Raw genomic sequence first — 13295 nt, 5'->3', positions numbered from 1 at the left:
ATTAAAGAAAACAAGCCCAAAGAAGTGCCCTACTTTGGAGGTGTCTAGCTTATTTATCAAAGTAAACTGTTGCCCTAGATTTTAGATATTTTACTGACAATTTTAATGCCTGCCTCACTATTTTTTGGGTTTGTTTGGTTATGTTTTTTTTCTTACCTGCAGTATGCGACAGATTATAAGATGCTGCTCAGAAACACTACCTCTGGAAATGTCACGTTGGAAAAGGTAAGGTCACTTCTTAGGTTTTTAAACAAGCCCTTGTCAGCTGTAATATTTGACTACTTCAAAGTCTTTAATCCTTTCCAGCAGTCATTGGAAAGAAACAGGTACTTTTCTTTGCCTGGGACTGAGACACATAAGGCAGATCAGTTACCCACAGCCACACAAAAAATCTATGATGGGGGAGGAGAGTTGAGCTCAACTGGTCTGACCCACAACACATTATTTTTTTAGGCCGTGCTTTCTTGGACCTGATCTCACTTGATCCAAATTTTGTTTAGTCACTGCCTCATGTTTTTAAATAACTTTTTGTAGACTTGGAATTAAGTAGCAATCCAGCTGGCTGAGTATGTCCCTTAAACCTTTATCTTCATTAAGAGTTTGGAGAGAATGGACTTTTTTCCACTACCCAAAGCTCTTTTAAAAAAACAGAAAAGAATTTGGTTGAGAATTTTTTTTTTGGTTGCCATGCTGCTGAAATTTTGTTTGAAGCTGTAACATGTGGGCTGAAGGTGTAAAAATTACAGACAGAACATTACAAATAGGCTGTTATTGGAATGGTGTCAAAAAAGAAACTAATTTGTAGATGTAGATGAGGTAGAGAGTGCTATCTTCCATATGTAGCTTGTAGGACTTCAGAGATGCACTGTATCCCATTGAGTGGCATCTCTCCTGCATCGTGGGTCCATCAAACATGTTTATTATTGGCCAGAGACAACATGCTGCAGGTCCAGCAATAATTACAGGCAGCATGCTGTGAAACAGAGCCAGTGCCCCAGCCTGCAAGGTGTCGCCTTGCTCCAAATGAAGTATCTCATGTGCTTTCATTGGATTTTGGGGAGACAGGTCTGAGAAATTACCTTCAAGGTTATTTTCTATTCCTCAGGCTCATTCTGGCTATCTGAGCTCAGTATCAGATGTTGGGTTGCCATATTTTTAATATGATTTGAATGCCCCTAGGGCAAGAGACTTTTAATGTTTGCATTTGTCATGGCAGGGCTCAGCTGGGGCTCACCCACTAGTTTGTAAAATCATCAAGGAAAAAGCGGTTTATGATCATCCAGAGGGACTCTGGAGCATATCCCCGGGTGCAGGAAGTACTGGCTTCATTACTTTCTCCTCCTCACGCATGGTGTGTGAGCAGGTGATGCAGAACAGAGTGTTTACGAGCTCTGCTTTCAGCTGATGGGCTGAACTTTCACCAGCCCTGGAGACAGGGTGACAGGTGACTTGGCTGACGCATGAACTGAGCAGGGGAAAAGTTATCCTGGACACCACAGGGCGAGCATTTTCACTGGGCGAGAAGGCAGCTCCATCCGCCCGGGCTCTGCCCCTGCCCGTTGGGTTGCATTAGCCCAGATCCACACTCGGCCCATCTGACACGGATGCACAGCATCGACTGCGGAATCCCAAAAGAGCATGTTCTCCTTTCGTGCCATCGTGTCCTTGGGCAGCTGCCCCTGCAGCTTCATGCTGCTAAAAAACAAGTTCAGTATGAAAGGCTGTAGCAATATGCACTAAGCTCTGTGTGTTTGTTATAGAGTTTTTCTACATTTAAGCAGAAGCAAATGAAAGGGGAATGAGACTCTTCTATTGATCTTCAGTGTCAAGTTTGAGAGGGGCTCCTTAGCAACCAAGCATGGATTAAGGCTAAACATATCCATTGAACATAGTCTTGGCTGTCAAGTATCTTTTTTAATGTTTGTTTGAAGCCATCACTCTTCCTTAAGAGAGAGGAATGCATCTCTTGGCAGTTTAAGTTTTGAGACTATTTTTCATTTCTCTTCTTTCTTTTTCCTGTTATCAGTCTCCTCTTTGATGTAATATCAGGAAAAATATTCTGAATTTGTCACTGGTGCCTGTTTTTGCCAACAGTTATGATGTAAAGGTTATTTCTGCTATTGCTTTTCCAAAACCTTTCTTCAGTTGTTGGAGCAAAACCAGACCTGAGCTTCTTTAATTCCAGAAGACGCCCTACTGTCTCTAGGGATGAATGGACCAAATAAAAAGAAAGCATCATCTCAGTTTTGTTAGCTCAGTTTCAGTACTGATCTGACCATAGTATTTGTGGATAGATGAGGATCAAGTTTGGAAAGGAAGAGTATGATTTTTGGAAATCATAGTGATAGAAGTTTGGTTCCAGGGAAGCAAAATGATATTCCTATCTGTTTTTTTTTCTTTCATCAGCAGAATATTTGATTGAAGAAAAGAAATGTTTTCCTTCAACTTTCTGTATGCACAGTGTAGACCAAAATTTTCCATTGATTATATTTCTTTCCCCCGCTGGTTAATAGGCCTTGTCTTCTCTTGCTGATGAAATGAATAGTGGATATGTAGATGTTTGCTCAGCCACGTCCTTTTTGTTGTTTCACATGCTCATCTCGTGTTTACCCAGCTTTTATGGCTACATCCTCTATGCTGCTTTGGCAGCAAGGCTTCCTGGGGCATGGACTATCTCAGTTCCCCATCTGTAGCACAGAGAGGCTTGGGGGAACTCAGTTCCTCTTCTGGCAGCAGTAAAAATACACAAACCAGTGGTTGCTCTTCTTCCTCACATCACATGGCTGCATTTTCTTTTCAGCCATCTACTACTGGGGCAGTTCAATGTCAGCAGTTGTTTCCTTGATAAGCATTTTGTTTCAAGAGCTAAAAAACAATAAGATCTTCAGAGAGATTCAAGGACCAGAAGAGCTCCATGAATCTTCCTACCAGAATGCAGAATTTCAGGCAAACAATAACGTGTCCCATAGTTTGTCCAGGAACAAAGTCCTCATTAAAGCTGTTTTTGTTTGGTGTTCACAATGCTGCTTGGTTTGGCAGCCCCTTTGGGGTGATGCACTTTTCTGTTAGAGTACAAAAAGGCTGTTCAGCATCTGCCAGTATTAGAGGCTGGGATTGAGAGGATCTTCCGCTGAAGATTTACTGCTGGACTTGTTCCATATTGTGCTGCAGGGAGGTGAAATTCCCTGAATGCTGCAGATCGTCCCCTTGATTTGCAGGCAGAAATTTCTTGCAATAAGTTACTGCTCCATGCAAGTGATGCATCTTCTGCCTACAACTGCAGTGATGGGAGATGATGATTGATGTTGTATGTTTAAAAAAAATTGGCTCAAGAGAGAGAAACAGAGAGCAAGACCTGAAAGTGGAAAAGTTTCTGAGAAGCCTAAATGGTAGTGGATTCCTGGGCTTCAGGCTCACACCACTGCATTTCATGAGATGAGAAGCAAATCCCTGGTAGAAGGAGTTTAAAGGGTGGAGATCCTTTGCAAGACATCAGTATTATGTAGTATAGTTAAATTCCTCCCCAGTAACATCCAGATCTCTTTCAGTAGCTTGAAACACTGAATTTCTGTACCATAGCAAAGTCTTATATGAATTTTTTTTTTTCAGAATGAGAACCAAACCAAAAGAGTATTCAATGTTTTTAGGATAGTTTTATTTGTGGAAAAAGTTTGTGGCCATTATGGTAAAATTCCATTCCAAGCTGAACTTTTCATATTAGCCTTGTATCAAATGAACCCAGTAGAAGATGTTATATTATAAAATAACATCCCATGGACACAGACAGTTTATCCACTTAATAAGAGGCTGTCATTTTTTTGGTCTTTTCTAACCACTGAAGAGTTTGGGGCTTTCAGACACACAAAACAGAATATAGCCAAAACTATCCAGACAGAAAAGTGTTACTGTGTGTGGAGGAAAGGGCACCTTTCTTCAGACATCCCTGGAGATGCACTGTGCCTCATGCTTAGTATCTGTCCATGTTTTCAATTCTTTCAATTAGAAATCAAATAAATAATGGCACCTTAGCCCGGAGCAAGCAACTACCATAAAAAATTGCAGATCCCATATCTAAGTATTTTGTATTAGCCAATAAAAATGTCAGCACCTTCACTGTTTGTAAACACTTTTGTTAAGAGCAGTTTAGCCTTCCTGCTTTTGTGTATCATTTATGTTTTACCCCCTTCCCTGCAGTGCTTTGTTTCCACCTGCCATTGAGAGACAGCCCAGTGGTATACTTCCAGCAAAAACATCATCTCAAGCAGGCTGATTTTATCAGGTTTACAAGAACAGTATCCCAAAATCTGTAGTCAATATTCATTTCAAGCTTTTAGCTCAGAATATGTTTTTCTTTCCTAGTGTTGAGCTAGTGTCCACTTAAACCAGCCAAAAGGCCAAACCTTGTACACAAACCTCATCTGTTATAGAAGTTCTTCCAAATAAAACAACAATTTGACATGTTGAGCCTGTACTGCCAAGTTGGGGAGGGAAAAAAAAGCAGTTTGTCAAAACAATTATATTTTTATGTAGCCACAAGAGCACTCATTCAGTTCATATGATACTACATTGCCAAACAGGCTCCAGCTCTCTTTGAGAAACAAACCATGAAGGACTAGCAGAGCAGAGTAGTTTTTGTCAATAGGTGAATCCTGCTTTTATCCTCTTACCATGCAGTGACATGATTTCTGAGAGGGGGAACAGGTATCTCTTCTGTTCTCTCTATATCTCCCACAGCTGACATGGACAGGTTAATGAGTAGGTTGTCACAGTATGTTGCCTTTCTCTGCCCTTTTCCCCTTTTCTTCTCCATAACGTTGGTTGTTTTCTCATGGGTTTCATTGTTGCACTAAAGTCCTGAGTAAACTGGGGATTTTCCTGCTCAGGTCACTGACAACACACATATCATATTGAAGGGCACGAGAGGGGGTAGTAGCAGGCACTTTCCTTCTCCAGTGAATCCATGCCAGCTCATGGCTAGAGAGTTTTGTATCTGAACTGCAACCAGATCATTTGATTAAACAGAATAGGTTCTTTCCAAAATAGGTTCTGCTTGTTGACTTCAGATCAATTGGGCAGCAACAAAGTGAGGTGACCGTTTTGTTACGTTCTGTGCTGATCTCACATCTAACAAGCCTTCTCTTTTTTTTCTCTGCAGATTCCTGTCGGTACTGAGATTGAAGGGATGAACATCCTGGGACTGGTGCTGTTTGCTCTGGTTTTGGGAGTGGCCCTGAAAAAGCTTGGCCAGGAGGGGGAAGATCTGATTCGCTTCTTTAATTCATTCAATGAGGCGACCATGGTCCTGGTTTCCTGGATTATGTGGTAAGTGTGTGACTGCAGATGCATCTTTCAGTACAATATTATGTTCTGGAAACTTACCATTTATCTGTCTATCTGGCTTTTTCCTACCAGATCCCTCATCACAGCAAAAGTGATTGTCGTGGTATCACTCTATGGGGTCTTTTCTTCTTGCTCATGCCCTATAATTAGACAATCACTCATAGCTTAAGGTATCAGTCAGAAAAACTTTAGACATTTGTTTATAATGCCTCTGCAGGACTCTTTTTTGATTAATTAGTAGAATTAATTAGCTTTCTATTTCCTGAAGTTGATTGTTTACTTTTTCTCTGGCCTATTAATGAGCAAGTCCATTATTTCACTTAACTTCTCTGGAGTCTAGACATGTTTATGGGCTGAATGTTGCTCTGACCCATCTCACAAAGCTTTTGGCACCAAAAAAGGTCTGTATGTTAGGAACTGGACCTCAGTGAACTTTCTCCCTAGGCAAGAAACCAGCGTTGAAGGAGGCAGGCACCTCTAGAGAGTGGTTCAGGCCCCCTAAGCCAGGGTAGGAGCAGCCTCCTGACAGGGCTTTTTGTCAGATAGGATAAATCTTGGCCTCAGAGCAGTGTCATAGCTGTCCTTGTGCAGCTGGATGGATCTAGGCCTCTCCTGTGAAACCAGCAGTGATAATACCTCACATGCAAAGTTAAACATATTCCTAAGGATAGCAAATATATTAACATTTCTCACTCCCTTTCCAAAGCTGTTGAGAAAGCTATAAATGTACCTTAGCAGAGGTGGTTTTTTTCCCCTTCATTCTGCATTTGTTGTTCCTACTGTTTTCCTCTCTCTAAGAAGTAGAAAGGTTTTAACAAAACACCTGATTTTACACAGGCAGATCTCTGTGTTAGTTGCTGTCATAAGGGATTGAAAAATTCAGTCTCCAAGCAGCTTAAGTTTTTGGCTCTTGAGTGTAATTCCTTGGACACAATACCGATAAGAGGCAGTTCTTGTATTCAGCTCATTACAGTGCCAGCACTTCAAGCCAATCAGTTGGTATGTAATCCTTTACTTTGTGGATTATGGGGACCACTGCTGACTCTTAGCACTGCAGTTCACTGTAGTCCTTACTTGTTCTCTTTACTTCCTTAAGGCTCTTTAGTTGTCCTGGTATTTATTCAGAATCTGTCAAGCTGCATGTCCTTCCCAAAGGATACCTTGGAATGGGTGAAATCATACTATCAAGAGAAAAAGCACCTTGAGCTTGTACCTAGTCCTGTTCAGCAGGACCCTTTAGCAGCACTTTGGTCTCAACTTTCAGTTCCTTCCTCTCCAGCCTCCCTCTTCCAGGGGAGGAATCCAGTCCCAGCTCTGAATCCAGTATTCACGTTTGCGGAGCTTGTGCAGGACCAGGCTCAGCTGGATCTGGCTAATCAGGGTGCTCAGAAACACAGTTCAAAGGCAGTAGGTGGCACAATGGCAGAGGCTAAGTGGGGAATGTTCAGCAGGCCCCCCTAGAGATCTGGCCAAGGGAGAGGATGCTCACATGGATCTGGGACATCTGCATGGAACAGAGGAGCTGCAGAACCACTGAGGGAGAGGCAGGCTAGGAAGAAGTGGGTGATCTGGCAACCTTAAGGCTTGCCCATCTTTCCAAACCTTTGCATGCGTAACCAAACCTTCTGAAGTTTGTCCTTACTCAACAAATCAGCTTCTCTGAACATGAGCATTGGATTCTTCATTCCTGAGATGCACAGGCAAATCTTTTGTAGCTGCATGTGTGCGTGGGGCAGGGTTTTGGGGAGCTGAGTGATCTTGTAGTATTTCTAAATCTTAGAAGCAGAAAAGGATGAAGTGTGGACAGCATCAGCAGAGGTACTCAGCCACAAACATCCCAGTAGAACTTGGGGAGGAACTGACCCTGGGCCTGAAGTCCACGCAGAAGTTCACGCAGTCCATTTAGAGCTGTTGTGCTCTTGGTGAAAAGGCAGTTCTGTCTTTCCAGGGCTGTTCCCAGCTGCACTACTGGGATCAGAGGTGTGGCTGTGGCTTGCAGGTGGCCCTTCCCCTGGAGTAGCTCCAAGTGCTCTTGATGAAGGAAACCTTAAACAAATGCTGACGTGGCATGTTTCTGGATAGGAGGCATGGATATGTGTGTGTGCCTGGCTGTTGGCTTGAAGGAAGCTCTTCAGGCTTAATCATTTAACTTAGTCCTTTGTAGGCAAATAGCAGAGCTAATTGCTATCTTTGGCACATGCATCACCAGCCTTTAGCTGAGCTCTCTGGTATGTGCATAGCTTTTTCTTTCCTACACTGAGTATCTTGGCATCCAGTATGTCTGTGATTTTAATAACCTAACTTCATACTTGTGCTGGTAGTTTCTGCATGTGTAAGACCCAACTCTTCCACCCCTTTCTCTGCTCCAGTGACATGATACCGCTCCTTTTTCTTTCTTTCCATCTGCCATCCCTTCAGCTTTAGGTCTTTGCTTGCCTTCCACCCTAAAACTCCACACTGGTGTCTTGTCCTGGTAGCTTCTGTCAGCATTTCTGCTTCCTGCTCAGCTTCCCTTTGGCACTCTCCTACCTGTGTCTTTGAGGGCATAAGTGAACAGAGCTTTTTCAATTTAACTGCTTGCCATCCACCAAGCAAAAGTGTTAGAGGAGCCTTCCCAATTTGCTTACCCTGAGTGCGTGGTGAATAAGGAACTACCCCTCAGTAGGAGCAGCAAGTTCTTTACAAGAACGTTATCTTCAGGATGAAAAAGGGGATATTTTCCCGGGCTTTTTGTTTGTACTTAATGACGGGCAATATTTCATTTACACAGGTATGTACCTATTGGCATTATGTTCCTCGTTGGGAGCAAGATTGTGGAAATGGAAGATATTGTGCTTCTGGTGACCAGTCTGGGAAAATACATCTTCGCCTCTATTCTGGGCCACTTCATCCATGGAGGGATCATTCTGCCGCTTATTTATTTTGCAGCCACACGTCAAAATCCGTATCGTTTTCTCTTAGGACTTATCACACCCCTTGCCACTGCTTTTGCCACTTGCTCCAGGTGGGTTTATGTGCTTCTTTTGGGATTATAGCCTGGTTATATATGACACCGTAACCTGATAATATCCAGTTTCAGTTTTAGGTGTGAATATTATTCCTGAGATTGCAAAAAAGAGACTTCAGAGAGTAGAGAGTCTCACTGCTGTCAGCAGCCTGCCACACATCACATACTGATAATTAGCTGTTGAAAACAATTCTTCAAAATACTGTGACTGTAGCATGATGCTGAGATGGAAATATTTGGGGAAAATAAAAGGTGAAAGTAATGGCCTTAAAAAGATCCTACCAGCTGTCCTTTTAATTTTAAGTAAAGTGAGGATCAGTAGTGAGGGACTTTGTCATGAGAAGTTTACTTCTCTAAGTTCAGAAGGACCTGGAACAAGTTTAGACTAATTTTGCAGGAGCAAAGCAGACTCAATTGCTAGTTCAAAGGGCTTTAACATTACTGATTTCAAAGATCTGGCCTGATCAGCTTTTATTTGTCATAACCAAACTATTGAGCATGTCATTTACACTTTTCTCAAGAACAAACACCTGATCAAATAACATAACTATATAAAATCATTTCAGATCATCTCCAAAAGTAGATGCATGTCTGTCACATAAGCTGAACTACTATTCATAAACCTTCCTATATAGTAGGAGAGGGTTTTTGAATAAAACAATTTAATTTATAATGCAAGAAATAAATCCAACAGTGATATTTTCTTTTTAATTTATTTTTCTGTTCATTTGAGAAGGCACTAGTACAATCTGTTGTGTTTATATTGTCATAGAATTATAGGATGGTTTGGGTTGAAGGGACCTTAAATCATCTCCTTACAGCCTCTCCTGCCATACTGGCATCTGCTGGTGTATTTTTGTGGCTTTGAGACTTGTAATGCTTCATACTATGTTAAGTCATGTTCTTGCTTCTGGGAGATTAGAGTCCTTACCAGCTATTTCTGGATGGAAGCAGATTGTTAAATACCTGTGCTCAAGACTCAACAAGGAGAGTCCCCCATTGCCATTATGACAGAGAGGGACTCTAAAATGGCATTGTTGTCTTGACATCCTGTCTGCAGCATGTTAGCAACATGAAAGCCACGAGGCAGTGACTGGCCATTCAGTGCACCTTGATGTGTTTGATTTCTCCCTGTTCTCTGTTTCCAGCTCAGCCACTCTCCCATCCATGATCAAGTGTGTTGAGGAGAACAATGGGGTCGACAAGAGGATCAGCAGGTTTATCCTTCCTATTGGGGCCACTGTAAACATGGATGGAGCTGCTATTTTTCAGTGCATGGCAACTGTGTTTATTGCTCAGCTGAACAACATCGACCTCAACCCTGGGCAAATCTTCACCATTCTGTAAGTTGCTTCGCTATTGCAACCACATCCTTCTGGTCCCCAGACACACTCAAGCCTGTGGTCCCTCTGTTAATAACTAGCAGTTTGCATTCCACATCTCTGACCTAAAGCTTGCAAACTGCCATGAAACATAATTATAGGGTGATTAAAGGATGGAGTCTTTAAACCTTTACAGGATTTTCCAGAGGCTCGATTTAATAAAAGGTAGAACCTGGGAGGGGTAATTGAATTCTGAAACAGACTTTTGAGTGGTTTAAAGCTGTTTCTCACATGAAATTCCTCTCCTTCCTTAAGCATCTCACTCCTCCGTCCTCCTGTCACCATTAGGCTGGATAATTGAGGCATGCTGCTCTACCCAGAAAGCAAACCCTGATTCCCTCTCTGGATTCTCCTGCCAGCTCCTCAGTTCCTTATGCATCTATTTCATACCAAAGACTCTGCTCCTGCTTACCTCTGCCCTTCCTACCATGACATCGATGGCTTTCCTGATCAAACCTGTTGTTGTTGCCCTCCTAATTGCTTTGCTCCATTATCCTCTCCACCACCTCAGTCCTACCTCCTTCTCTAGGACTCTCTCCCCTCCATGCCTGGAATATCCTCCCACATCCTGTATCCCATAAGGTGTTATTATCTTCATTTCCTGCCTCAAAATGCCTTCAGTGAGGATCCTAGAAGGAGTCCTGGCCCCTCACCATGCTGAGCTGTCATAGCTGCATCCAACAGATGCCTCCTAGGGCTGGTTCCTGAATTTTTTACCTCCCTGAACTGGTTTTATTTCCTTCCTTATTACACTTCCCAGTACATTGTTCGTCTATTTAAGACAGGGCTGGGGCATTATTACTTTTTTGGAGTTGGCCAAATTAGCCTTTCAGGTATTCTTAGTGAATCAGGTGTTAACACAGGCCAGAGGATGATGCAGTGAATAGCCCAAGGAAAGCTCAGTTGCACACAAAAAGGTGGTTTCCAGCTTCTGATTTAGGAGCTGTGTTGGAGTGCAAACGAGACACAGAGAAGGGACCGTGCCCTGCATGGCAAGGTTTACCTTTATACATTTGAGGTCAGGAGATGTAAAGTACTCAGCATGTTGTGGAACTGATACAGGACTTGGGAATGGCTATATTAGTAAGGCAGCAGGGTATAGTTGTACTGGTTGATTGTTTTTTATTCTGAAAAGGCGATTAAGGTGTTAAACCCAGAGCCATTGCCTTGGTAACTGCTGTGGATCCTGCTGAGAGTTCTGCTCTGTACCCATTCCTTTGCATTAGCAGGCAGGAAAGGGTTTGCCTGGGAAGCAAACGATCTGTGCGTCCCGTGCTGTAGAGTCTGTTTACAATTCCCATAGCATGGAAACATGTGATGCAAGTGCAGCAGAGGAGAGCTAGGAGCTCCTGCTAACCAGGCATGGGAATTGATTTGCAGCGTGACAGCCACTGCCTCCAGCGTGGGAGCAGCCGGGGTCCCTGCCGGAGGAGTCCTCACCATCGCCATCATCCTGGAGGCCATCGGGCTGCCCACCAACGACCTCTCCTTGATATTGGCCGTGGACTGGATTGTGTAAGTACTTCAGGCCACATGTATCTGCTGTTGCATGACATAGAAACATAGAATCGTTAAAGATGGAAAAGATCTTTAAGATTCTTTAAGTCCAGCCATCAGTGTAGCACCACCACCATGTCCTCAAGTCCCATATCCACATGTTTTTTGAACACTTCCTGGGATGGTGACTCCACCATGGGCAGTCTATTCCAATGCTTTACAACCCTTTCCATGAAAAAATAATATGTAATCTAAACCTCCCCTGGTGCAACTTGAGACCATTTCCTTTATCACTTGTTACCCTGTGAGAAGAGACTGATGTCCACCTCACTGTGGCCTCCTTGTAGCATGTTCAGCTGGAAACAAGGACCACAGTAGTCAAAGTACAAAATATAACCCTATATGAAATAAAACCAGCATAAAATAAGACCCTACAAGATATGTCTGCCTACAGGACAGGTAGCTCTTGACAGGTAATGGAAAAGGTGGTCCCTTCTCAATTAGAGCAGTTAGAATGCTAAAATCCCTGTTCAGCTTTTTTATTCAGCCTTTATTGAAACTTATTTCTCCTTGGCTTCAGTTCCCTTTAGAGAGATTCTTAAAAGTTTGTTCAGAAGGTGTTAACATTGCTTGAAGTTAGTTGGACACTAGAAGGGAAGGGGAGGAGAAAGGAAGTTGAGTCTGAATAGTGATGGAAAGTTTCCTTGGTGACATGTGGGAAGCAGTCTCCATCAGAAGCTCTTGTCAGCTATTGTTTTTTTATAGTTCAAGACTGGTCAAAGCAACAACACAAGTGTCACAGAGAAGTGCTATCCATTGGCAGGGAGAGTTTGTGGCACTCATCACAGCTGTGGGCAGTGTCGTGACTGGAACATGCTGCTGAGAGCCACAAGTTTACTAGACAGTGTTGTCATCTTTTCTTTCCAAGACCCATTCCCCTCCTTGAAACATGAGGGATTACCTCCATGCACAGCTCTAGTTTGGAGAAGCTTATCTCACCACTTATCACAGTTACATCCTTTTTAAGGCCTAAATTTACCTTCTGCACCACCTAAATTAGATTAAGGAGAGCTTAGAAAATTTGTTTTGCTTTAAGTTTTGGGGACGCAGTCACAAGTGCATGATAACTGTAAATGCCACATGCAATTGATTTCTTGTAGCTTGGATGAACCCTGTGGAAAAGGGTGTCTCCACTTTTCCTCAAACAAGCCTGGCTGGCTGCACTTCTTCAAGTACTGGAGAATCAAACTGGAAGGACTTCTCTGAGCACTTATGAATTACAGCATGCTTAGAGTTTAAATGCTAGTGGAGTAAGCATGATCTGATAATTTAAAAGCATAATCTGCTTTCAAGCCCTCTGGTTGAAGTTGGGTAGTGGTCTGAAATGACTGGTCAGTATGGGTCAAGTGATCTGAATCCCCCAGAGGTATTTTTGTTCCAGTTGGTGGGTTATTGGGTAGTTCCTGGTTTAGACTGCCCATAATCCCTCTGCACTGCTTTTTGGAAACACCATCCTCTCTGTATAGATGGTGTACTCCCACAGCAGATGTGGAAATTAGGATGCCTGAGGACCCTCTTGAATTCCAGAGGCTGGAGAAGGTCTGGAGCATAATCCTATTCCTACAGCTTCATTTTGTACTGTAACCTCTTAGGGATCAACCACCTCCAAAGGACAGGAGAGAGAGGCAAAGCAGTGGCTAGCCATTTGTATCCTGGCTTCCTAAGGAAGTACAGTGCTATCTGTGTGTTCCACACCTGTACTTTCAAGTGCTTGGAGGCAAGAGTGAAAATCTTGCCCTTCCTTTCACTCAGGGCTGCCCTCAGCCTGTGTTGTGCTGGCTGCCTTTGTTTCAAAATATGTAGTAGCATCCCTCTGTGGAAAACACTGTTCTAGTCAAGGAACTCAGCCTTGTAACAGAAGGGGGAAGGAGGGAGGGAGGAGCCCTGTGTCTTGTTTTGATGCCAACTGTTTAATTACCAGAGAGGACCACAATTACAAGTTGAACCTATGTTAACTTAGGCTGCAGAATGATGAGCAAATCTCAAAAGACGCATGAAGAAATTTTTCT

At 42.9% G+C, this 13295-nt stretch overlaps 1 protein-coding gene across 1 annotated transcript in view; it reads left to right on the top strand.

Moving 5' to 3' along the window:
- The window catches only part of SLC1A4 (solute carrier family 1 member 4), a 34885-nt gene that overhangs the window by 11560 nt on the left and 10030 nt on the right, over positions 1–13295 (top strand). Inside the window, exons 3-7 of the mRNA XM_064647636.1 lie at positions 163–225; positions 5156–5322; positions 8111–8344; positions 9496–9690; positions 11110–11244. Coding sequence (XP_064503706.1) covers positions 163–225; positions 5156–5322; positions 8111–8344; positions 9496–9690; positions 11110–11244 — 794 coding nt within the window. The remainder of the gene's footprint in view (positions 1–162; positions 226–5155; positions 5323–8110; positions 8345–9495; positions 9691–11109; positions 11245–13295) is intronic.

This window comes from Pseudopipra pipra, chromosome 3, assembly GCF_036250125.1.
Source record: "Pseudopipra pipra isolate bDixPip1 chromosome 3, bDixPip1.hap1, whole genome shotgun sequence".
Classification (NCBI taxonomy): domain Eukaryota; kingdom Metazoa; phylum Chordata; class Aves; order Passeriformes; family Pipridae; genus Pseudopipra; species Pseudopipra pipra.
Note: the sequence above shows the minus strand (reverse complement) of the source record. Positions and strands in the feature narration are given on the sequence as shown.